Below are 26398 nucleotides of genomic sequence, written 5' to 3' on the forward strand. Positions count from 1 at the left end.
ACCTAGCAAAGATAGGATATGCATGGCTGCAATGCCAACATCTAAGGTGCGTGGTGTGCAAAAAGGTAAGACCTGACGTATCTTTGGTGCGAGCTGTGCAGGAGTTTCCATAGACTCCTATGGGAGCAGGAGTCTATGGAAACTACTGCACAGGAAAAAAGATTCCCAGCAGCTTACAGCAGAACATTTAAAATGTGCTGCCCAGAAGCATATTTGAAATGTCCCGCTGTAAACTCCTATTAGTCCCACGGGGATGAGGGGACTCCCCAAGGGTTCCCTTAATCGTCGTGGGGTCTAACAGGAATTTACAACGGAACATTTAAAATGAAATGTGCTTCTGGGCAGCAAATTTTAAATGTCCTGCTGTAACCAGTGGGGTATTCCTCCAGCCTTGCTGCTGGGCAATTCCCCAGCAGCGGCGGCCAGTAGGGGACTCCCTTTGCCCCTCTCTCCAAGGGATTTCCGTATAGCCGAGAGAGAGGGTGGGGTTACAGGGCTTTCCTGAGAGTGTGGGAGGAAGGAGTGGTGCTAGAGGGATCCACCCTCCAGCCATGGTCCTCTAGCCCCATCCCTTCTCTCTTTGCTATGGGGAATCCCCATGAAAAGCCCAATAGCCCTGTCCCCCATCTCTAGCCCTGCCCCTCTCTCTAAGCTATTGGGATATCCCTCAGGGATCCCCAGAGCAGGGAGAGAGAAAGCGGGGATATCTGATAATCTCCCATAGCCTGCTCTCTCTCTCCCTGCTTGAGGAAATCCTGAACTTCTTCTCTCTCTCCTCCTGGAGCTGCTGCGCTTTTTTAAGTAGCTGCTGCCCTTTCCTGTGATTTTTAGCTCAGTATTGGCACGATTTTTTTCACACCCCTATACTGTGCTAACAGTGCCTAAGTGAACTAGGCCTGACTGTAAAAAAAAAACTTTTCTTAATTCTGACCTGCAAAATTTTCTAAGTGGCAGACTGTGCTAGATATGAGGTAGCGGCTTCCAAGCTATGATTATACCTCTGAATATCTGTAATGAATTTAAGGGCATAGAGCTAAAAATTCTCCTTCTATACACTGCCAATCACAGCAATCACAATGAGAAGGTACTGCTGTGCCCTCCCCTTGAATCTCGGAGCTCAAGCTGCTAATCTACTGACTCCCCTGCATGTGACCCACATGTCCCTAGCTGAAGTCGCAGAGCTTTGTGAGAGACCCATGGAAACTAATCAGTGTGGTCTCTGGGCATATTATTGCTGATCTATCCTCGGGATAGGTCATCAACAGTTGATCGGCTGGGGTCTTTCGCTTGGGACCTGACCAATCAGCTGAGCGGGTGCATGCTGTTGGAGCTGCAATAACAGAGGTCGGAGCAGAAGCCTCTGCGCTGACTGTGTAGTGGCCGGGGCTTGTAACTTCAGGCACAGCTTGCATTGATCTCAAATCCACTTCAAAACTCAACTGATCCCTGAAAAAATTGAGTTTGGGAATATTTTTCCGAATTAGAAAAATTTGCTGCTATATTTATAAGCCTTGTAACGTTTTGAAAAATCTAAAAAGGAAAGTTAAAAAAATGATGCCAAAATAACGTGGACAAATGGTAAATGTTATTTATTAACTATTTTGTGTGGTATGACTATCTATATTACAAGCAGAATATGTCAAATTCTGAAGCATGCAAATTTTCTTTAAATTTGGGATTTTTTTCCCAAATAAATGCAAAACATACCGACTGAAACTTACCATGATATAAAGTAAAATGTGTAATGAAAAAAACAAGTAATAGCATTTCAAAGTTCTTATCACATAAAATGGCACGTGTCCGATTTGAAAAATTGGGCTTGGTCACATAGGCCACAACTTGCTTGGGTGGCAAGTGGTTAAAGATATTGAGGTGAAAACCAATGAAGATCGAAAACTCAAGGACTTATTAGCACTCCTTCATATATGGGATTGCTGAATGCTTTCTGTTGGTTCTCAATCATATGAATATTGGGTATTATCGTATGTTTTAGCTATGGACCTCATCACCTAATATAAATGTGAGTAGTGCACCCTCAATGCTGTTATCAAGCCACTGAAAAGGAAGAGAAAGACTGGTAATGAGCATGCTCTTATATTAAGAACCTCTGTCCCTAACCAGAGACCCAGTGACTTGTTCACAGTCCTTTCTGGAGAACTGCTAAAATGGGGAGCCATAGGCCCCCTACATGCGGGCGGATATCCGCAGCGGGGCTTCCCACAGAATTTCCGCACGTGGAAGCTGCCATAGGATTGCATTAGAAAATGCAATCCTAGGCAGACGGACGCAAAATCACGCTCTGAAAACAAATCGCGGCACGCTCTATTTCTGTGCGGGGCTCGCAGGCTGCTGGCTCCGCTCTGCGCCGGCTGCCGGCACATCAAAGAGCCAGAGCCGCGGGAGAGGTGAGTGCCGCGCTGGTCCCTGCAGGGGCTCGGGTCTGGTCCCGCTGCGAGAATTCTCGCAGCGGGATCCGACCCGGCCGTCTGCAGGCGGCCATAACAAAGGACTCCCAGGTTCATCGCGTACTTCTGGACCATCAGGGTTGGGTGAAAGGTTGTCCCAAACAGGCAGTACCTCTGATACCACCATCTCTATCACAGCCTCTCTCAGGAACTTTAACTCCCCCCTCTAATCTCTTATATAAGCGTTTTTCAACTCCAGTCCTCAGGGACCACCAACAGGTCATGTTTTCAGGATATCCTATGGTAAGAACACCTGTGGCAATGTCTGAGGAAATCCAGAAAACATGACCTGTTGGCGGTTCCTGAGGACTGGAGTTGGGGAACACTGCCTTCAGATCGGTAGCCCATCATGGAACAAGTTGAAAATATTTGCGTATGACTTTGCATACAGAAGTAGCTATCAATCACTGATAGGACTGCTTGGTGAACCTCTGAAGAGCAAAAAGACCAGAGATTTACATTATATGAATAAAATACAAGTTAGACTGAATCTTGTCCACCAGAATTATAATCAATCTGATCAGCTCTCCTGTTCTATAACCTGCTGCCTGCTGAAGGAACTGCATTGTCATGATGACAGGGTCTCTTAAATTTATCCTAGAGAAAACAACTGATATTTACCTCTGGAAAAAAAACAGACAAGTTTCAGCAAACTTCATGTAGTAAAAGCAACAAAAGAACTGACTGACTGAACTGCTTGTAATTTATAGGTATTTCCATATGGTTTTAGTCTTGGTGCTTATCACTCTCTAATGGTTTTACAATTTAACAATCTAACTTTAATATGGGATGAATTTTTGATCCCCCATGCACTTTACTCATAAAAGTTGTATAATAATGTGTCTGCTGGTCATTTATCATTATTCCTCTTCTGGACAAATATGATAATTAGAGATGAGCGAACGTACTCGTCCGAGCTTGATACTCGTTCAAGTATTAGGGTGTTCAAGATGCTCGTTACTCGTGACGAGTACCACGCGATGTTCGAGTCACTTTCATTTTCTTCCCTGAGAAATTTGCGCGCTTTTCTGGCCAATAGAAAGACAGGGAAGGCATTACAGCTTCCCCCTGCGACGTTCAAGCCCTATACCACCCCCCTGCAGTGAGTGGCTGGCGAGATTAGGTGTCACCCGAGTATAAAAATCGGCCCCTCCCGCGGCTCGCCACAGATGCATTCTGACATAGAGGAGGGAAAGTGGTGTTGATGCCGGAGCTGCTATGAATTGTCTGGAAGGGCTTAAATATATAAGCCCTTCCCTGCAATTCATCCAGAAAAGTGTTAAAATAAAATATATATGCTCACCTGCTCCCGGCAGCCGGAGTTCCGCGCAGCCGGCCTGCAGTGGGTGTGAAGGGGGTGTGAGTCAGACCTGCCCCCTGATTGGCTCAGCGCTGAGCCAATCAGGGGGCAGGTCTGACTCACACCCCCTTCACACCCACTGCAGGCCGGGAGCAGGTGAGTATGTATATATCTTTTATTTTAACACTTTTCTGGATGAATTGCAGGGAAGGGCTTATATATTTAAGCCCTTCCCAACAATTCATCCCACACTCGCCCGCAGCGCATTGCTTTCGGACAGCTCCAGCCCGTTTCTAATGAAACACGGCTAGGAGCAGATTTTCGGGCGATTTTCGGGCACGGGTCACGCGATTTGCGGATGCGCATCCGTCATGCGATCCGCAAATCGCGCGAAAAAACGCCCGTCTGACTAAGGGTGCCTACCCACTAGCGTTTTTTTCCCTGCGAAATTCGCAGCATTTTTTTCTCTGCAGTGGTCTATGGGACTTGTAATGTTAAAATCGCGATCGCGCAAAATCGCAATTTCCCGCGAAATCGCGATTTTGCGCGATCGCGATTTTAACATTACAAGTCCTATAGACCCCTGCAGAGAAAAAAATGCTGCGAATTTCGCAGGGAAAAAAAACGCTAGTGGGTAGGCACCCTAAGGCCTTAGGCCATAGAAATCGCAGATTGCACCTATGTGCGATCTGCGATTTCTGTTCTCTTCTCTATATGCGCTCAATGGGGCCGGCGGCAGCAGCGCCGACCCCATTGAGAACATATAGAAGACAAATCATTCTTCTCTGCCACAGCTGTAACAGCTGTGGCAGAGAAGAACGATGTTTGCCCATTGAATTCAATGGAGCCAGCAATACAGCCGCCTCCATTGAAAGCAATGGGCTGCCGGCGATCGCAGGATGAATTGTCGGGAAGGGGTTAAATATATAACCCCTTCCCTGCAATTCATCCAGAAATGTGTTACAAGAAAAATATATACCGGCGTATAAGGCGACCGGGCGTATAAGACGACCCCCCAACTGTCACCTTATACGCCGGTAATACAGTGGAGCAAAGAATAAAAATCATTACTCACTTCTTCTGGTGTTCTGCGCCGCTGCTGCAGGCTGTCGCTCCCTCCTGGTTCCCGGCAGATCATTGCTTTCTCTACGAAGGGCTTTAAATCCCTGCCTCCAGAAACACACGTGCCTTCAGCCAATCACAGCCAATGACAATGATGTCATTGAATGGCTGTGATTGGCTGTGTTTCTAGAGGCGGGGATTTCAAGCCCTGCGTCCAGAAAGCAATGCTCTGCCGGGAACCAGGAGGGAGCGACAGCCTGCAGGAGTGCCACAGAACGTCAGAAGAAGTGAGTAATGATTTTTATTCTTTGCTCCACTGTATTGCCGGCGTATAAGGTGACAGTTGGGGGGTCGTCTTATACGCCGGTATATATTTTTATTGTAACACATTTCTGGATGAATTGCAGGGAAGGGCTTATATATTTAACCCCTTCCCGACAATTCACCCCGCGCACGCCGGCAGCCCATTGCTTTCAATGGAGGCGGCTGTATTGCTGGCTCCATTGAATTCAGTGGGCAAACATCGTTCTTCTCTGCCACAGCTGTTACAGCTATGGCAGAGGAGAACGATCTTTACGCTGACAGTGCGGGGGGGGGGGGGGGGGCCCACTCTTGCCGCTATTGTGGCTTAATAGTGGGACCTGGGAACTTGAGATGCAGCCCAACATGTAGCCCCTCGCCTGCCCTATCCGTTGCTGTGTCGTTCCCATCACTTTCTTGAATTGCCCAGATATTCACAAACGAAAACCTTAGCGAGCATCGGCGATATACAAAAATGCTCGGGTCGCCCATTGACTTCAATGGGATTCGTTACTCGAAACGAACCCTCGAGCATTGCGAAAATTTCGTCCCGAGTAACGAGCACCCGAGCATTTTGGTGCTCGCTCATCTCTAATGATAATGTATTTGTTGTAGTTTCCTTACTGGATCATTTTGACTGTTCTATTCTATCCCTTCCCCAAGTATCTGCATAGTGTTCCCTTTTTGCATTTGTTTATGTTCCAACTCCTTTATAGGCGTTTGCATGTGCACTATGTGTTTGTGTAGGTGTTAGTGGTTTTTGGAGATGTCCTTTGGGACCATATTTTCAGCAGCTACACAGACTGTCTTCATGAATCACTTTTATTAGTTTATAAGTTATAGGAATGTTACTGGAGTGTGTTTGTGTATGTGGGGTGCAGGATTGAAAAATATTAGGCTGGGTTCACACAGGGCGGATTTGCTGCGGTTTTGCCGCGCGGAATTCAGCCGCGGCAAATCCGCCCGCGGCCGATAATCTCGGGATTAGCCAGCCATGTGGACGAGATTTCTGAGAAATCTCGTCCACACGGGACGGCCAATCCGCTGCGGTAAGTCCGGCTGAAACCGCGACTGCGGCCGCCGCAGCCGTGGCTTCTAAAGATGCAGCATGTCTATTTACTTTTCTTTTTTGTTTATTTTCGTCGCGGCCACGCTCTCCTCTATGGAGCGCCGGCCACAACGGAAAAGCGAGCGGCTGGGCCGCTTCAAAGCCGCCGTGGCTTTTTCCGCGGCGGTTCTTCCGGCGGAAATCTCGCGGTTTTTGCTGAGGCCAAACCGTGAGATTTCCGACGGGAATACGCCCTGTGTGAACCTAGCCGGAACATGATCATAATTATGTACGGATTCTAAACCCTATACTAGATTCTAAAGCCCCTACGTTGTTCTCTTTCCCCATGGAATGATGGCCATCATAGCTGCTGTAGGGGCTATTTATTATAGGCCCCTGAATAACAACTCTCCCAAGAAATGCAGTGATATAGCGACAAGCAAAGTGTCAGTTTATAATCCACCAACTCTTACAATACATTTTTCCTATCAGCTCTGTAGCTGGATCTTCTTTTTTGCACTTGTATTCTAATCCAGTGTTCCTCTGATCCATTGTCCAGTAATGCAATTGAGAAACACCGGCCTAGAATAGAAGTGCAAAAAATGAAATCCATCTACAAAGCTGATAAGAAAAAAAAATATTATAAAAGTTGGTCACGATTTGAGAATATCCTGTAGAGAACGTACGTGTCAATTTCTGAGGCGCTGACAATAACTGGGAAATTCTAAGGAAGTCCTGAAACAAGATCTCTTGAATATACTGGATGACTGTTCTATCCAATTCCAGAATGCTTTAATCTTTTCCCTTTCTTTTGCGTGCTTTGCTGTACAGTTTTTTTGTTTTTTTTAATTTAATTTTTTACATTGTTTAAACAATGTTGAAATTTATCTTGCTTTTTTTACTAAATTATATATTTTTTTCCAACTTTGTGATCGTGTAAATATGCTGAAAACACAATATAATAAAATGTTTTAAAGGGATTGTCCAAGTAATAGTTTATAAGTAAAAGCCCTATTGTATGCGATCGAGGGCTGAGCTCTGCTATTGGTTGTGACTCTTGTAACCTCTTGTAAACCGCTTGGGGCAGCCTGTAAACATGACCCAGAGCAGCACCAGGAGACATGGCATGAGCAGGGAGAGGCGAATATATGACTGTTTTACTTCATGCAAAAGGCCTATAAACTATAACTCTGACAACTACTCTAATGTAAAAATGTGATATAATAACAATCTGATGCCCTGAGGGGGCTTCTAAAACGTGGCGGCTTTCTTCTGAAAACATCTGTCCACAGGCTGTGTGTGGTATTACAGTTCAGCTGCATTCACGTCTACAGTGCTGAGCCTCAATACCACAAATGGCCAATGGACAGGGGGGATGCTGTTTCTGGAAGAAAGTAGCTTTGTTTTTAAAACACCGGACAACCCTTTTAATTTTACAGCAGTGTTGAAGAATAGAATGGAAATCAAGCCTTACTGTGCAACTAATATAAAAAAGTTTACAGGCTTTTCTTGCACCACACTTTGACCCCTTTGCATGACCTCTGGTGGATGATTTTGGTGTCCTTAGATTTGTTAGATCCTCGACACCATCATAAAATCATAAAAATGGAGTTTGATGCATTGAGTGACCCGTCAGGCCGGGTCAAAGTTCCTATGATGAGTTTAATAGCGCTGTTGGTCTTCAGCCAACAGCACCACTACGAAGAGTCAAGTGTTGCTGATCGACATTCATATCAAGTGCTTACCAGGTTGACTCTTGCCATGTCTTGAAAACATGGAAGACCAAGCCAGGAACAGTGAACAGTTCAAGCCGAATCCTCGGCTCCGCAGTGCTGTAGACATTCACAACTATTTTTTCCAAACATTGTATGTTCACGTAGCGAACATTAGGTCAGTCTAGTTATAGAAATGCATTGATACATAACAGTAAATTTACATGGGACAGATTTGTTGCAGAAATCCATGCTTATGCTGCGGAAACAACCAAATTCACATTACGGAACTGATTTTGAGTCAGAAATTGCTGCAAAAGTAAATGAAGCAAATCTTGGATGATGAGAAGTTATACATGAACAAGCCTATAATAACGATTTGTACACTATATATATCTACAGTAGGTATGGTCAAATGTTATTTGGTTTATGTTACACAAAATCATCCATGGTGTTTGAAGTTAATGACATGATGCCGTCTCTTACATTTTGTTAATACTGGTAGTTCTATACATGTTGCATACAACTTAAGGCCCTTTTACACACAATGATTATCACTCAACATTTGCCCAAAAGCCATCTTTTATAACTGCCGCCTGATAACATGCTCCGTGACCTACTGACTGCAATCCCTGCCAGCCACCATCAACTGCTCCTGCAGTCATACTGATTGTGTCGTCACACGGCTAAATGTCTGACCATTGTCTATGTGTATAGCGTCCCTCACTCTCCACCTCGCCATACCATGCACATCTCCAGCCCCTTTACCTTCTGTATCACCCCATTACTTGTAGTATGTAAGCTCGTTGGAGCAGGACCCTCACCCCTATTGTTCCCATCAACTGATGACTATGTAACCGTGGGTTCAGGAATTTTTGTACCTTCGTCTTTCTGTGTTCCCCCCCTGTCTTTGTAAGCGCTGCGGAATATGTTGGCGCTATACAAATAAAGATTATTATCTTTTGAGCGATAATCGTTGCTTGCAAATGTGTGCTCAACGTGTAGTTACCGTGCACTTTTCGTCCGTCGCTGAAGTAAGCTCAGCTTAAAATCTATCGGGACTGATAAGACGGACTACATGCTGTGTTCTCCGCTGGCAGCGCTGAAAACATTCTTTTTCAGCACTGGAGAACAATAGTGATGTATTTAGAGAACAGACCCTCTGCTGTTCTCTAAATACATGCAAACGAAGCTAGTTAACTACTAATGGGTTGATTAGCTCTTTAGTAGCTAATGCAAGATGATCGATCAAAATGTTTTTAAAAAATGACAGTTTTGAGCGATCATCTGCGTGTGTAAATGGACCTTAGGTTGATGCATGTCTTTTAGAGTTTTGTGTTTCTATGGAATTAGTGAAATTACTCTTTCATTGCTCCAATAAGTAATCTGTATCCTGTAACTTTTGATATGAGGTTTCTTAATTACAGTAGCAGAGTTTCACAGGAAATTGATATCTGATTATTGTGGTTAGATGTTTAGTTAACATGAAACATCTGCTGAAGTACTGTAAATTCGAGTGCTCATATTTCATCCAGATAGGTTTCTGTTGTAATTCTTAGGGTTTTTTTGAGCAGATTACTAAGTTTCTTGTAATTTACGTCTCAATGATCTAAAGATGGCAGCAATTCATACCCAATGATTTATAGGATCCATATGATTTTCCAACTTTTCAAAATTTGAGCATTACGTTTACTTGTATTAAGATTTTTCAGTATGTAAATCAGTGAAGTTGTCCTGCTTCTATAGCCCAAGGTCCACATGAACAAGATTCATACATTGTGAAAATTAGCACATGGTACATGTCTGTCTCCCCCAGCCTTTTATTTCATATCATCAGCCTTCTTTTGCTGCTCTTTTTCAATGGCTGTTTGCACGCAACATGCCTATTTGCACCGCGGATCGGCAGCAAATAGCATCCATAGCATGCTATGGGAAATCGATCCTTCATGCACACGAGCGGAAATCAATTGCGGTTTCCGCTCATGGAGGAAAAATCGCTGCATGCTATATTTTTGCACATATTCTGCACGGACAGCTTCCTTTGAAGTCAAGGGAAGCCGTCCGACCCACAGCCCATCTGCAATTGACATTGTGGATAGGACGTGGATTCCACGTCATCGCCTAGCGGTGGCGCAGGAAAAAAAAAAAACGAACTACACTCGTCCGACGGTGAGCCAACGGGCTCATCTGCAGTACAAATGAAGAACAGAAATTACTGATACGCCTGAACGCCACTGCTGTCGGAGTCGGATTCTGCTGCGGGCTCCCACATGTGGAATCTGGCTCTGTTGTGTGCAGGCGGCCTAAGAGACCAAAAAACATACATAGAGGCCAGCATTATTGTAATCTGTCAAAATTGTTGCTTTAGACTAATATATATGCTGGAAATTTCATGTAGATTCTGACATGGATTTTAGGCTGAAATCTGCTTCCCTTTGATTAAAATGCGGCAATTAATTTAGCCTAGATTTTTACTTGCATGGATTTGGAAGTCATGACGCGAAAAAAGTTTTTAAAGTTTGCAAAAAGGGGCCCCATAGTTATTTACTGTGCTTATGCTATTTTATTTGTTTTATATAGCACATACATATTCTGCAGCACTGTACATAGGTGAATTTAGCCAAGATAACCCTATTAGTGTGTGTTTGGAGTGTGGGAGGGAACTCAAACGCAGGGATATAAACTTCATGCAGATGTGGTCCTTTGTTAGACTTGAACCCAAGACCCCAGGGCTGGGTACTGGTGTATCTTTACGCCACCGAAAGCTAGGGGTTTGACAGGGCTTCCATGGAGGAACAACCCTGTCACACCTCTAGCTTCAGATTGGCGGAGTAGCGCAAGGTCCTGCAATGGATATGGGGAAGAAGCAGTGTGGCATGTGAGTGAGCCGTGCTCCCATCTGTGTTCCCTGGCACTTTGTGACAGTCCCCCGTCACTGTTGCCTCCCAGCTTCAGGGAGGCACGCTCCCCTCTGTGTCAGCCGGCGTTGTGTGACAGTCCCCCATCGCTGTTTTCCCCAGCTTGCTGCAGCACTGTTAGGCGGCTGTATGTCACAGCACCATCACATCTGCTTTCCTCCTGCAGTCACCGGTGTGTCCCGCGCCACTGTCGGAACCCTGCTGGACTACAGCAGGCTGCGGCCGCCGCCTGTCACTCTCCCTGTCCCCCCGGCTCTGTGGCCTCCCTGGTTGCAGGTGCGATGTTAAACTCACATTGGTGGGAGGCCGGATTGTGGGCCGCTGCTGGGAATGCCACTTTATGACGCTGTGGCCTCCCTCTGCTGTGTGCTTCGGGGAAGGACCTGGCAGCTGGGGATGCCTGCCTGCAGCGGGGGCTGGTGTATGCTTTCCCCAGCAATCCTTAGTGCCCTGCTAGGACCTGCAACCGATCCCCCCTCTTCATCCAATCACGTACAGGGGGCGTCACCCCCCTGTCAATGTTGACTCCACCAGCAATTCCTCGTGTCGTCAAGATACACCAGTACCCCAGGGCTGCAAGGCACCAGTGCTATCTACTGAGCCACTGTGCTGTTCTGCATTATTTGTTGTACCCTTATAGCTCTCTTACACGCTAAATTTGTTTAGATCTTATAATTATTTTTTTTTCTAATCTGCAGATTGTTAATGAAGCGGCAAAATATCGATACCGATCCGGTGACCTTTTCAATTGTGGAAGTCTGACTATTAGAGCACCTTGGGGTTGTGTTGGCCATGGTGCACTTTATCATTCCCAAAGTCCTGAGGCTTTTTTTGCTCACTCTCCTGGTATAAAGGTATGATCTATATATAAGCATTTACACATGGGGATATTGCAACTTTGTAGAAATGCACATTACGAGGTTATGTTTTAGGCATGTAACAAATCAATTGATTTAGAAATGCAAATCTAAACACAGATGGTTTAGAGAAAAACTGCCTTTTAGCTAGCGTAGAGTCTGAATCTTGACTTATTCTGCAGATTTTATCCAGTTACACCTCCTTAGAAGATTGAAATTAAAAATATCAAGTTCATTCTGCTAGTTTAAAAATTCAAATTGGGGTTTAAGTGTCAAAAGATTGCGAGGTAGCTAAATATTCATGATTACATCAATATACATAAATGAGTCAGAATGTAAAAATGTAGTTCTTAGAGATGGTAGCAAACAAGACAAGTTAAGAAACACAGAAATATTAATTAAAAAGGTAATGCAGCCATAACAAAAAGTGCCTAATTTTTTTATAACTAGTTTGTGTATTTTATTTTTATCATAGTAACATAGTATGTAAGGACGAAAAAATACACATGTCCATCCAGTTCAGACTATTACCCCCAGTGCTGATCCAGTGAGGAGAAGCCAATTATCCCATTTTTAAGTGGAAAAAAATCCTTCCTGACTCCACTCTGTTAATGGGAATAATCCCTGGATCACCGATCCCTCTGAAGTTAATAATGATTATAACATATAATATTACAATGCTCAAGAAAAGTGTCCAGGCCCCTCCTAAACTTTTTTTTTAGTGAGTTTACCATCACCACATCCTCAGGCAGAGAGTTCCATAGTCTCACTGCTTACAATAAAGAACCCCCTTCTATGTCGGTATAGGAACCTTCTTTCCTCTAGATGTAGAGGACGCCCTCTTGTTACAGTCACAGTCCTGGCTATAAACAGGTGATGAGGGGGGATCTCTGTATTGTCCTCTGATATATTTATACATAGTTATTAGGTCACCACCCCTTTTTTTTCTAAACTAAAGAATCCCAATTTTGATAACCTCTCTGGGTATTGTAGACCATCTATTCCATTTATTACTTTAGTTGCCCACCTTTGTACCCGATTAAGCTCTGGTACGACCTCCTTGCGTACTGATGCCCAAAAATGTACACCATATTCTATGTGTGGCCTGACTAGTGACTTGTAAAGAGGACGAACAATGTTCTCATCATGTGCCCCTACACCTCTTTTTTGATGCGCCCCATGATCCTATTTGCCTTGGTAGCAGCTGCCTGACACTGGTTGCTCCAGTTAAGCTTACAGTTAACTAAAATCCCCAACTCCTTTTCCATATCAGTGTTCCTCAATGGTTTCCCATTTAGCGTGTAATGGTGACCTGTACTTCCTCTGCCCATGTACATAACCTTACATTTATCAGTGTTAAACCTCATTTGCCACTTTTCTGCCCAAGCCCCCTACTAAGGCCCAATGTCCACGTGTGTATTTTAATAATAAAAGCCACTCGTGGTGCCCTTGCGGGAGATCTGCATCTCTTGCTGCCCATAGGGATGCATTAGCATCTTCTACACGGCAAGTAAAAGCATGCAGATGTGATTTTTTTTTTTTTTTTTTTATTTTATTTTCCCGGTGCGTGAGTCACACACATAGGAAAATATTGCTGCATGCTCCATCTGCCTGTGGGTCTCGCAGAGACTGCTTCCATTGAAGCTGTCACTGTGGAGGTGCCGCGGATTCGCCAGAAAGCAGGGGATTCAAAAACAAAAAAGACAGCACTGCGCATGCGCCAGGCGCGTCGACCTGTGGTGAAGAAAGAAGATCCACGCTGGATCCGGAGAGGTAAGAAACATTCTTTGCCTCTCCATGGCTATGGGCACGCAAGTATAGCACTGTGGGATTCAACAGTGGTCGTGCCTGGACATGAGGCCTTATTCAGATCTACTGCAATCTCCTTGTGTCCTCTTATGTTAATATCTTCACATAGTTTTGTATCTTCTGCAAATGTGGATATTTTAATGCACAATCATTCTACCAGGTCATTAACTACCCCCTGTGGTACCCCACTAGTGACAGTGACCCAATCAGAGTATGTACCGTTAATAACCACTCTGTGCTTTCTATCACTGAGGCAGTTACTTACTCACTTACACACATTCTCACCCGGACCAAGCATTCTCATTTTATATACCAACCTTTTATGCAGCACAGTATCAAATAATTTTGAAAAGTCCAGGTACACAAGATCCAGTGACTCTCCCCAGTCCAGTCTAGAACTTACCTCCCCATAGAGGCTCATCAGGTTGGTTTGACAGGAGCGATCCTTCAGAAACCCATGCTGATACAGAGTTATACGGCCATTTTACTTGAGGAACTCCAAGATAGCATCTCTTAGAAACCTACAAACATATATATATATATATATATATATATATATATATATATATATATAATATGCTTTATGTGCCCAGATAGGCTTGTAGTGTTCCCTGCTTACTTTGCTTCACAGGTAAAGCCAGTAATAAACGAGCCATTCCAGTTTACAGGAAATATTAGAGAATTGTGTAAACTGTGTTTACAGAATTGCTTTTGCTATCCCGTGGTACAGATACAAATGAGCACCATTGTTCTAGGTCAGTGGCAGATGGATTGGCCTTTTTTTTTTTTTTTTTGAGTCTGGTTTCTTAGATTGATGTTAATTGTAAAAAAACTGAATGAAATGTTATATTTTTCGTTGACTCCCTCTGGACCGATATTTTTCTATTTGCACTATTTGCATAATTTTTATTTTGCCATCAACATAGCTGTCTGAAGGCTTGCTTTTTTTTTGGACAAGTCGATTTTTTTTTTGTGTGTGTTTCCTGTACATTTTATGATACCATTAAAAGTACAAGTTGAGTGAAATGGGAAAAAAAGCAATTGTGCAATTTTTTGAAGGGTTTAGATTTTACGGCTTTCTTAAGTGTAGTAAAAATGACATGGGAACTTTATTCTGTGAGAGCGATTACAGCAATACCAAATTTATATAATTTTGTATGTTTTACTACTTTTAAAAACTAAACTTTGCTTTCAGTTACCATATTCTGAGACCCAGAACGGTTTTATTTTTTCCTTGATTGGACTATGTTAGAGCTTGTTTGCTGCAGGGTGAGCTGCAGTATTTAGTGGTTCCGTTTTGGGGTTCATACATTTTTTTGATCAGCTTTTATTCAATTTTTTGGGAGCCGGGGTAACAAATTAACCACGTAATTTGGCATTCGGTATTTTTTTCTTATGCTGTTCAATGTGCAGGATAAATAGTGGATATTTAAAAATTTGGACTATTCCAAACATGGCAATCCCAAATATGTGGGTTTTTACATTGCTTAGATGTTTTATGGGAAAAATAGGAAAAGGCTTTTTTCTTTCTTTTTTTAACTTTTAATTTATTATTTTTTTTTACATGGTTTTAATTTTTTTTTTAACTTCTTTTACATTCTTGTTTAGCCCCATAAGACGCTTGAACTTGTAATCACTTCTACTATATACTGCAATATTTCAGCATTGCAATATATAATAGTTTTCCATTTTCTCACCACGGCAGGCGGTTTAGACAAGCCGTTTTGACTGCGGCATCTGAAAGGTTAACTGCCTCAATAGGAGCCCACTCCATACACCCTTTGCGACCACAATACATATATTTAAGTGATGCGGTCAATAATGGTTGAAAGAATAAAACTTTCTGACTGGATCTACTGCGTTGATTAGCAGATTGCCATGAGTCTGGCTTCTGGCACGCCAGCCAGATATTGACTAGCAAACTGATTGCCATCTGACTGCAGAATTGCTAGCATAGGTATAGTATAACGAATGGCTGTCCATGTCATATATGGATGGCTTGAGTCTGCCAGAGTAGGAGAACTTCTTAAATTACATCCAAAATTCCTAATAGGGTATTTAGACAGGGGTTGTCTTTATGAAACAACCCCTTAATGCTCTAGGATCTACAGTTACATCACGGAGGTTCTGGATTTGTATGGAGTAGTATCAGGATCCGATCCTGATGCATACAATCCGGGTGTCGTCTGTCTTGGACAGCCAACACCCACGATCAGCGCTCCTTCTGATCACAGCTATTAACCCTTTAAATGTGTCAATTATGACATCTAAATACCCAGATCGGAGTTTGGGGGTCCCAAACAGCCCCCTTCCCACCCACGCCATGAGATTGACGGGTGCCTTTCGGTTGCCTTGACAACTGGGGTCCATCTGAATGCCAATTGCAGATTGATTGCCTGTCAGATTGTGCTATCATGCAGTACTATGGTATTACATTATACTGCAGGAGCGATCAAACTGTCGCAAGTTCAAGTCCCTTATGCAGAGTAAAAAAATATAAAAGTAAGTCTAACGGCTCAGATGACTGTGCGTATTTCCATGCAGAAAAACCGCATGACCACGTCCATTGCCACCCATATGTTCTTTCTTTGACAGGTGCGGATTTTCGTACGGACCTCCCGTGCAGTTTTTTTCCGCACTGGTATACGCGCGGATCTCCGCTCGTGTGACGGAGCCCTAAAAATGTTTTTATTAATTATTTAAAAAATAAAAGATAAGTTTAAAAAAAACCAACTTTTCCATGTTTAATGCTGCATCTGTAAAAGAGTGATCTATCAAAGTAATACATTATTTATCTCGCATGGTGAACGCGGTCAGAAAAAAAAAGCGAAAAACACAGTGGCAGAATTGCACTTTTTTGGCCACCCTGTCTCCAAGAATAAATTTAATAAAAAGCGATTAAAATGTTGCATGTACTCCAAAATGGTACCGATAAAAACTTCAGGGTGTATCGCAAAACACAAGCCCTCACACAATTATGTCGAAGGAAAAATAAGAAAAAAAAGTGATGGCTGTCAGAAGATGGCGGCAAAAAATTAGTTTTATATTTTTCCAAAGATATATTTTATTTTTTTACATTTTGTATCCTTGTAATTGTATTGACCCGCAGGATAAAGTTGGCATGTTATTTTTGTTGCAATGTGTGCACCGTAGAAACAAAATCCCACCCAAAGATGGCAGAAAAAAAAATGCAATTCTATTTCACGCCACTTAGTATTTTTTAGGGTTTTTCATTACATATTACATATTAAATAATACCATAAAAAATACAAGCCCTCAGGCAGCTACATTGACAGATAAATAAGAGTAATGATTTTTGGATAGTGGGGGGAGGTAAAACGTAAATGATTAAAAAAAAAATAAAAAAAAATAAGTGGTCTATGTCCTAAAGGGTTAATATATTGGAAAACTGATACACTGTCCTATTTTTCGTTTGGCCTACAAATGTATGTCCCTAGTTTTTTGTATACAAGAATTCATATATAGCCTTGAAAATCCTATTTTAATGCTACTTTTACACCTACAAGTGACTTTCAGTCGGCCCTAGTTGCTCTGTTGTAAAGTTCTATACACACCCTTTTTAGAGCCCAATGTATGTCAGACGTACTGTATATTACTGGCATAGGTTACATTCTATTTCCAACCTCCTGTATGATGATTTTTTACTTCTTTTGCCTTGATGTTGAACTTTTCCCTAATTCTGCGCTCTACTGTGTATTGCAGGTGGTCATACCTAGAGGTCCAATCCAAGCAAAGGGCTTGCTGCTATCCTGCATTGAAGATAAAAACCCATGTATTTTCTTCGAACCCAAAATACTGTACAGAGCTGCAGGTAACGTGTTGAGCGCTTATGTGTACATTCATATGGCTAGATTTATGTTTTGGCTGTATGTAAGAAAAATGTTGGCTTGGCTTATTTAGAAATAAATGGTACATGGTTTCAGGCAAGTGTTTTAAGTTAAGTCAGCAGTTGTATGCTTTGGCCATCAGAACATGCCTGGCTTATCCATATTTTCCTTGGCCATGCCTTTACTGATTTAGTCATCTGCTTTTTTTACAAGTTAAGACTCTATTTTGTATGCTTCTTTTGTCTTTGTGTAAGTTTGAGTGTTCTATTTGGGAACATTATAACAGAAAATGGAAAATAAGTGTATCCACCAATATACGGTATTATACTTTGGGGGCAGTGAGAACATTTCATCTTTTTTTTTCTTCAGTTAATACATGAAGCCAATGCCAGTTGTCGGGGCTAATCTTTGAAACATCTAATAGCTAGTACTAATACTAGTAATTCATGTCCTTGATGTTTAACTGACTGGCACGCAAAGCGACAACCAGTTGAAGCTGACAGTGTAGTAATGTCTGGCTGAGAAGGTCCTGATATATAATTGGACAATAGCCCGGAATCTGGACCCCTTTAGCTACCCTTACGCTAGAACGATCTGTTGACATGCTGTGCCATACAGTTCGAAGGACTGAAGTGTTTAACTCAAATTTGAAATCCATTTAAGGTCCATAAAATGTGAGTAGCAGAGCCAATGTTTTTATTGTCTCCTTGGATACTAGAGTACAACAGCGAAAAAAGAGAAAGTTTGGTTCAGCTCCAGAACTCTCTGAAGTACCAGATACGTACCTGTTGATGCTTGATGTCTTACAATATTTGTGTATATGTTTATACATAGAGCTATATACCGCTATGTGGGTGGCCATGTAGGATGTTTTATTACTTTGTACGTATAGGCATGCTGATTTTGTTATGCTATTGTACTGAAACTGTCATTTTGGACACAAATGTTCAGAATATGATAATATCCTTATTGTGTATATTTGATTAGACTGTTTTGGATGGGGTGATTGTCTCACTAGGAAACCCAAGTATTCCTCAATCACAATTTACTTTTTGTCTGGTTCCCTGTGAAAATTGATATGTATTTAGCTTATGTAAAATTAGTGCTCAGTAATGTAAGAAATCCACTACTAGGACAGCTACCCAACACAATTTGTAATCGTTGTGTGTGGGGCTTGGTTATTGCTATATCAATTATTTTCTTGTAGTACTTTTTGTCCCTTCAAACCCCCCCCCCCCCCCCCCATCCCAACCACAAAGCACCCTTCTTGCATACTGAGCTCAGAAGTGGCATAGAGATGACGGGATGATCAGACCAGAAACATGCAGAGCGACAGCAGCGATGATGTTTCGGCAACCATGGGAGGGGGGCAGGAGATGGAAGCATTGGCTCCATGACTGGCTGCAATGTACTATAGTTCAAATGACATAGGGGGAGATTTATGAAACTCTGTATTTGTTGCTTATAGTAACCAATTACGGCTCAGCTTTCATTCCTCATAGTACTCTTGAAAAATGTTTTTTGTTTTAGGGAGTTTTCATAAATTTACTCCATAATCCTCATCCATGTCCGTTTTCATAGGTAGAGTTATTGATGAATGTTTGGGTTTCCTAGCAGAAGCATCGCCCTTTATGTCCATTTCTTAACCTTTTCCAATCCACTGTCTGACGCCTTCCTACATTCTGATTGAAGCCTGTGTAGCTCTGATGTCGGAAGACATCCGGCAGGGTATTCTTACTGTGTATAGCCGCTCTGTTGTTGGGGGGGGGGGGGGCTCTCTGGCATGTCACATACTGCTGTACTGGCTCCAGCCAGCAGATGGTGCCATTGTATAGTGGTAGAAAGAGAACACCCCCCCCCCCCCAGGAAACCCTGAATCCAAAATTGGATTGCAAAGGGTTAATAGGCCAACTACTCGGTAGCTAAAACCAATGCATGAAATAATGCTTTTTTCAAAATGAATTTTAAAAAAACCTTCAAAAACTTTAATGAATTATTAAATGCAAATTAGAAAAATAATTTAAAGGGGTTGTCTCGCGAAAGCAAGTGGGGTTAAATACTTCTGTATGGCCATATTAATGCACTCCTGATTGGCTGGAATCGGCACATGTGATGGGGGCGGAGCTACGCGATGACGCGTACAAGGGGGCGGAGCCAAAACGCCGATGCTGCCGAGCCGAAGGGAGAAGACCCATCTGCGCAAGCGCGTCTAAAAAAGCGAGAAGACACCGAAATTAGACGGAGCCATGGAGACGGGGACGCCAGCAACGGAGGGGGTAAGTGAATAACTTCTGTATGGCTCATATTTAATGCACAATGTATATTACAAAGTGCATTAATATGGCCATACAGAAGTGTATAACCCCACTTGCTTTCGCGAGACAACCCCTTTAAGCATAGAGTAGTTTGCAATAAACTGCTACACACGTTTGAACAGCTCTGTTATCCACCGTATGTATTACATCTGCTCCTGTGCTAAGCTGTTTCTATGGGTTCACTTGTAGCAGAAGTCATGGCAGGTGTGATAACATAGTAACATAATATGTAAGCTGAAAAAAGACAACTGTCCATCCAGTTCAGCCTGTTTTCACCCCCTCTTGTCTATCCAGAGGAAGGCAAAAAACTCTAGTGAGACAAAAGCCAATTTTCCCCATTTTGAGTGAAAAACTTCCTTCCCGACTCCACTTTGGCAGTCAGAATAATGCCTATTAATTTTTCCTGACGTGGGATTTCATGCTCAATCAGGCTTGTATTCTCTCAGCCAACGCATTGACCGCTTTGTACCAGAAGAGCGTAATATTTATTGCTTTTTTATGTCATAGAAATGCGTGCTTATGATTCTGTGACTCATGGAAAAGCACACAGCCCAGCGGCTTTATTGTTAGCTATGTACTTTGTAATGTGTACAGTGGATATATAGGAGAAGAAAATCTATATTACACTTAGATGTACTGTATAGATTAATAGATGTGTGTTTTATATTGCATGTTATACATGTGTACATAAAGTATTTTTGAGTTATGTTATTTAGTTTATGAATTTAAGGGAGTCGTACAAGATTATTTTTTTAATCATAGGAAATGTAATTAAATAGAAGCTATTTTCGACTATTTGATGCCCCACCGCTCCAGCACCATTGCTCCTGCCCTCGTTGTTAGTTTACATGACTGCAGAGATAATGTGGCCTTATGCAACCCATATAACCACTGCCTCAAATCACTGGCCTCATGCGGTAGACCACTGACCGGCTACAGTGATAATCTAGGTATATGGGCACCGTTGCTGCAGTTGTGCAAACCAAGCCTGACTGCGAAGACTGGAGTGATGGTCCTAGAGTGGTGGGGCATAAAATAAACCGGTATAAGAGGGATCAAATCTGTGAGTGGAACTTTTTTTAAAAATGTAATAGCATTTCTTATGGTTAGAAAGAAAAATTCTTGGATTACCCTTTTAAAGGGATTGTTCAAGGATCACAAGTTATCCCCTCTCCACAGGAGTCTCATTGCATGGATCTCAGTGATCTTAAATAGGAGTCCTGTATTACCCCTCTGCCTGTTACCATCGGGTTACTTCTTCCCCTTCAATGACGTCAGAATAAATGGAGCGCTGGACAAGAATGCACAGTCGGCACTCCAAACATTTCAATGGGGCTGACAGAAATAACCGAGCGCTTGCCGCTCAACTATTTCTGCAGTCCTATTGAAAGTGAACGCAGCAACAACGCTACATTCGGGTTCCTCCTCACTGCGGGGGGGGGGGGGGGGGGTAGCTTAATTCTGCAATGATGAGGACTGGTGTCAGGATCAGTGAGGGTCTCAGCAGTAAGACCCCCACTGATAAGTAAGTTATCCCCTGTGGATGCTGGATAATTTTGTCATCCTGGTACATTTCCTTTAAGTTTAGTTTTATCCTCTATCTCCAGCAAATTGAATGACTTCTTCAACCGTATAAGTTGCTGCTTCATTACTTAGGAGTTAATATGTATATAAACTGGATTTGCTTTTGAACTGCCTAAAAACTATTCCATTGCTTTTAACCATGTCATATGAACAGAAAAAGAAGGAAGGTCAAACCTGACGTTTGCAATGTTCTCTGATAAATTATTGTAAGTGATTCATGGTTAGGTCTCACATATACAATGTTCAATCCGGGTTTTAAAATAGACTTTGACAGTTCATGAGAAAAAATAGCTGAGATTAAATGGAACATTTAACAGGGTACGGTTTAATGCTGAGATAGGTAATCTGAGTGTATTGAGATGGTTTATATAGGTTACATTATGTGGCATGGTTTATTACTATGTTACATTATTATGGTTGGTTTCTATCATTTAAAGTAGTATATTAGATCAAATGGACGCCCGTGCCGTAGATCACAATACGCAATTAATTTCATATAAGTGGGGAGTAAATCCCATATTGTTCTAGTCTGACAAAGGATAGAAAAGTGTTTCTTTACAATCTTTTAAAAAACGAGACTCTGCTTGTCATATTGTGTTATGTTAGATACACAAAAATCAGATATTGTTTTTCCCTGTTTCCGTTAACGGTCTTTGACACGATCATATTTTCTATAGGAATAATTGCAGTCTCCTCCTTTTAGTTTTACATATGAATGGACTGATGGCCTGGTTGGGCCACAAATGATTACAGATAAGGTTACTGGCATTACCACTGTATGCCAACCTATAGTGTGTCATGTGGTTTAGACCTCATGGTACTTATTCAGTGGTGTATTATTAATCCTAAATGTTTCATTAGAATTGTGTAAGGGGTATAATTGACTCACAGTTTTACTATGTTTCACTTTGGCCTTTCTTTTATATAATTGGCTCAATGTTATATAGGAGTACAGCGGTGTCAGGATCAGTGAGCGTGGATCTACCAAACTACAGCCTGGTTTGGCTTTAGACCAAATCCGTTGGTGACACCAGAGGCACCCCGATCTTCATCTTTTAACCCCACCTGTCTGGATGTGGGCTTCACTGCGGGGTCCAATGGCTGTTACTCAGGAAGAGATCCCAGTACTGTGGCTGTTGATACTACTTTTGGTTTAAGCATAGTACCTGAGGGTATGAACTGGAGCGTAGTCAGACAGTCCAAGTCGGGGCAGGCAACATAGTTAAGCATGAGACACAAAGCTAAAGGTCAGGTCACAGAACAAGTTCACTAAAGTTATTCAGGGCAGGTAGTGGACAGAAAAATAGTCGATATTAGAAGCTGGGTCGGAAGCGGAGACAAAAACGTCAAGAAAAGCCAATGTTAGGAAACTAGGGAATCGGAACTAATTGAATGCAGTTTGAGCAGACTGGAAGGACCACAATACTCGGGCACCTTCCACAGGAACAGCATGCCTGATATATGCAAGGAACACTGGGGATTGGGAGGGGACACTTTAGGGCTCCCTCGCACAGGCGTTTGCAAAAAAAGGAACGTTTTTCAATGCTGCGTTTACTGCAGATTCCGCCCGGTTTCAGCAGCGCTGAAGGCTGCTGATAAAAGAAAAAAAAATCAATACTCACCTAGCTGGTGAAGTCGCTGTCCCGCTGTCGGGACCTTGTGAAGCTGGCCGATTGCTCTGATTGGCTAAGCGCTGCTGAGTGACAGCTGGCTAAGCCAATCAGAGCCAGCACTGGATGCGTCAATGAATGAATGGCTGTGATTGGACGCGTCCAGTGCTGGCTGTGATTGACTGAGTAGGCTGTCACTCAGCAACGCTCAGCAAATCAGAGCAATCTCTTGTTGGAGGCGGGGATTTCAAATCCCCGTCACCAGAGAAAAAATCCCCCTGCCGGCTGAGAAGTCCCGAGAGCTCTGCCAGGGATAGCGACATCACCTGCAAGGTTGGTAGTCATTTTGGTTTTTTTTATGCAGGCAGTGTATCTAGGGCGTTTAGCGCTGCCAAAAGCGCAGTACTAAGTTGTGCCGCGTTTTCGGCAGCACTGAAACCGCTGCCCATTCATTTCAATGGGCAACAGAGGGCTGCAAACGGACAAAAATAGGACATGCAACGCTGTCAAAGCGCAGCATTGAAGACGCTGCGTTTTCAGCTTTGTGTGATCAGCCTTGTGCGTTGTACAGCGTTTAGCGCTGTGCTGAAAAAGCGTTGTACAAAAATGCCTGTGTGAGGGAGGCCATAGACCAGTGTTTCCCAACTCCAGTTGTCATGGAGCCCCAACAGGTCATCTTTTCAGGATCTCCTATGGTAAGAACCCCTGTGGCAATGTCGGAGGCACCGACAATAATTACATCACCTGTGCAACACTGAGGAAATCCTGAAAACATGACCTGTTGGGGGTCCCTGAGGACTGGAGTTGGGAAACACTGCCTTAGACAATTATGTGCTGGTCCTTTAACCCCTTCCCGCTCCAGGACGTACATTTACGTCCTGAAGCGTCGCGGTATGTATGCATTCGGCCGATCGTGGCTATTAACCCTTCAAATGCCCTGAACAATGTTTGGGGGGGTCCCGCACGGCCCCCCCCGCGGTGAGATCGGGGAGCCGTGCAGGTGTCATGGCAGCCGGGGGCCTTTAGAACGGCCCCAGGGCTGACTTAGCAGACTGCCTATCAAGCCATCCCCGTGAGGTGGCTTGATAGGCTGCCTGTCAAATGGCAGTATGACGTAATGCTATAGCATTACGTCATACTGCAGAAGCGATCAAAGCATCACTGGTTGTAGTCTCCCAGGGGGACTTTAAAGTAAAGTAAAAAAAAAAAAATCAATAAAGTTTTTTTTTTTAATTGTAAAAAAAAAAAGTTATAAGTTTCCCTTTTGCCATATTGATTATTTAAAAATCGAAATCATAAAATAAAAATAAATGTTTGGTATCGCCACGTCCGTAAAAGTCCGATCTATCAAAGTAGCACATTATTTTTCCCGCACGGTGAACGTCGTCCGGAAAAAAAAAGTAAAGAACGCCAGAAATGCACTTTTTCAGTCACCCTGTCTCCCAGAAAAAACGCAATAAAAAGCAATTAAAAAGTCAGATATATTCCAAATTGGTACTATCGGAAACTACAGGACATCCCGCAAAAAATTAGTCTTTGCTCAACTACGTCGACGGAAAAAAAAAGTTATTGCGCGCACAAGATGACGGCAGAAAATAATTGAAAAAAATTAAATGTCTTTGAAAAAAAAAAATGTAGTATAGTAAAAAAAAAAATATACAAGTTTGGTATCATAGCAATCGTACTGACCCAAAGTTATCACGTCGCTTTTGTTTTATTTTGTGTGCTGTAAAAACAAGACGCACTAAAAGATGGCGGAATGTCGTTTTGTTTTTTTTTCATTTTACTTCACTTATAATCTTTTAAAAAGTTTTTAGTACATTATACGGTACTTTAAATAGCACTATTAAAAACTACAACTCGTCCGCAAAAAACAAGCCCTCATACAGCGACGTCGATGGATAAATAAAGGAGTTACGATTTTTTTTAAAGGGGGGAGGAAAAAACAAAAATGGGGGGAAAAAAAGGGCCGCGTCATGGAGGGGTTAAGAGCATGATCAAGTGCACACTCCTCAGGCTGCAACAGGAGTACAGATGCCAGAGAGCGGTATCTGCTACAGTGGGGATCAGAGTTAGTGCCAGGACAGTTGAGTCACTGGTCACATACTGTAACAAATCTTAATTTTCTTCTTTCACAATTACATTTCAACATATTTATTGACATTTAGAACTAATAACATTTGCTATAGTTACCACTGTTTTACACTTCATAGATCACTTTTATGTTCTATTCACATTTCCATTTAATGTTCTGTCCTAAATTCAGTCAGATGTGATGGGAAAAATAGCGCTGTACTAAGCTCTATACTTCCTGCCAAAGTGTATGTTCCCATGTAGCCGAAAATGGTGCGGAATGTCCGTATTGCACACTCTGCACCAAATTCTGTATCACGACCACTATGGAAAACGCATCAAAATCCATGCCATAGGTGCGGCTCCGCAGCATATTTCACCCTTTCAATTAAAAGGACATTCGCAACCATTTTCCGCTACTTGGGAACTACTATGTCCAAAATGATGGCCACCATGTTTAGTCCATAAGACACCAGTACTCTCTGTTGTACGATGGATCCTCTGTGCTGTAGCCGTCTGTTATAAATGAAATTCACAGCGAAGGCATGAACAGAGCCTAACATTCTCTCTACATTTTAGATTTTGATTTTTCTACAATCTTTTTGCTGTTTTTTCGGTAAATAGAACACAAATGTACAAGCCAAATATCTATAGTACCAAAATCTGTCTACAATTAATTGTGTTAACGTTAATTACATGTAAGGGCTGAGTACACATATGTTATCCGTATAACTGAAGGAAAACTCATGAAAATTATATATCAAACAAAAATGCTTAAAGGAGATGTCCCGAGGCAGCAAGTGGGTCTATACACTTCTGTATGGCCATAATAATGCACTTTGTAATATACATTGTGCATTAATTATGAGCCATACAGAAGTTATAAAAAGTTTTATACTTACCTGCTCCGTTGCTAGCGTCCTCGTCTCCATGGTGCCGACTAATTTTCGGCCTCCGATGGCCAAATTAGCCGCGCTTGCGCAGTCCGGGTCTTCTCCTCTTCTCTATGGGGCTCCGTGTAGCTCCGTGTAGCTCCGCCCCGTCACGTGCCGATTCCAGCCAATCAGGAGGCTGGAATCGGCAATGGACCGCACAGAAGCCCTGCGGTCCATGAAGACAGAGGATCCCGGCGGCCATCTTCAGCAGGTGAGTATGAAGACGCCGGACCGCCGGGATTCAGGTAAGCGCTGTGCGGGTGGGTTTTTTAACCCCTGCATCGGGGTTGTCTCGCGCCGAACGGGGGGGGGGTTTAAAAAAAAAAAAACCCGTTTCGGCGCGGGACATCTCCTTTAAGTCGACATTTTTGAGTAAAAACAAAAATGCAAAAGTCTGCATATATGAAATTGAAACAAAAACTAGTATAATTAATGCCAGATATCTTATAAAACATCAAGACCTCTTGTGATACTGATTTTTTTTCCTTTATTTATGTTTATAATTTCATTCCAATTTTTGTTGAAATTTCAAAACAAGAAACATATTTTTAGAACTGTAGAT

The 26398-nt window shown here is 42.6% G+C and overlaps 1 protein-coding gene across 1 annotated transcript in view; it reads left to right on the top strand.

Moving 5' to 3' along the window:
- The window catches only part of BCKDHB (branched chain keto acid dehydrogenase E1 subunit beta), a 201515-nt gene that overhangs the window by 73273 nt on the left and 101844 nt on the right, over positions 1-26398 (top strand). Inside the window, exons 5-6 of the mRNA XM_066604919.1 lie at positions 11504-11659; positions 17195-17303. Of these exons, the coding sequence (XP_066461016.1) occupies positions 11504-11659; positions 17195-17303 (265 nt within the window). The remainder of the gene's footprint in view (positions 1-11503; positions 11660-17194; positions 17304-26398) is intronic.

This window comes from Eleutherodactylus coqui, chromosome 1 (genome assembly GCF_035609145.1).
Source record: "Eleutherodactylus coqui strain aEleCoq1 chromosome 1, aEleCoq1.hap1, whole genome shotgun sequence".
Lineage (NCBI taxonomy): Eukaryota > Metazoa > Chordata > Amphibia > Anura > Eleutherodactylidae > Eleutherodactylus > Eleutherodactylus coqui.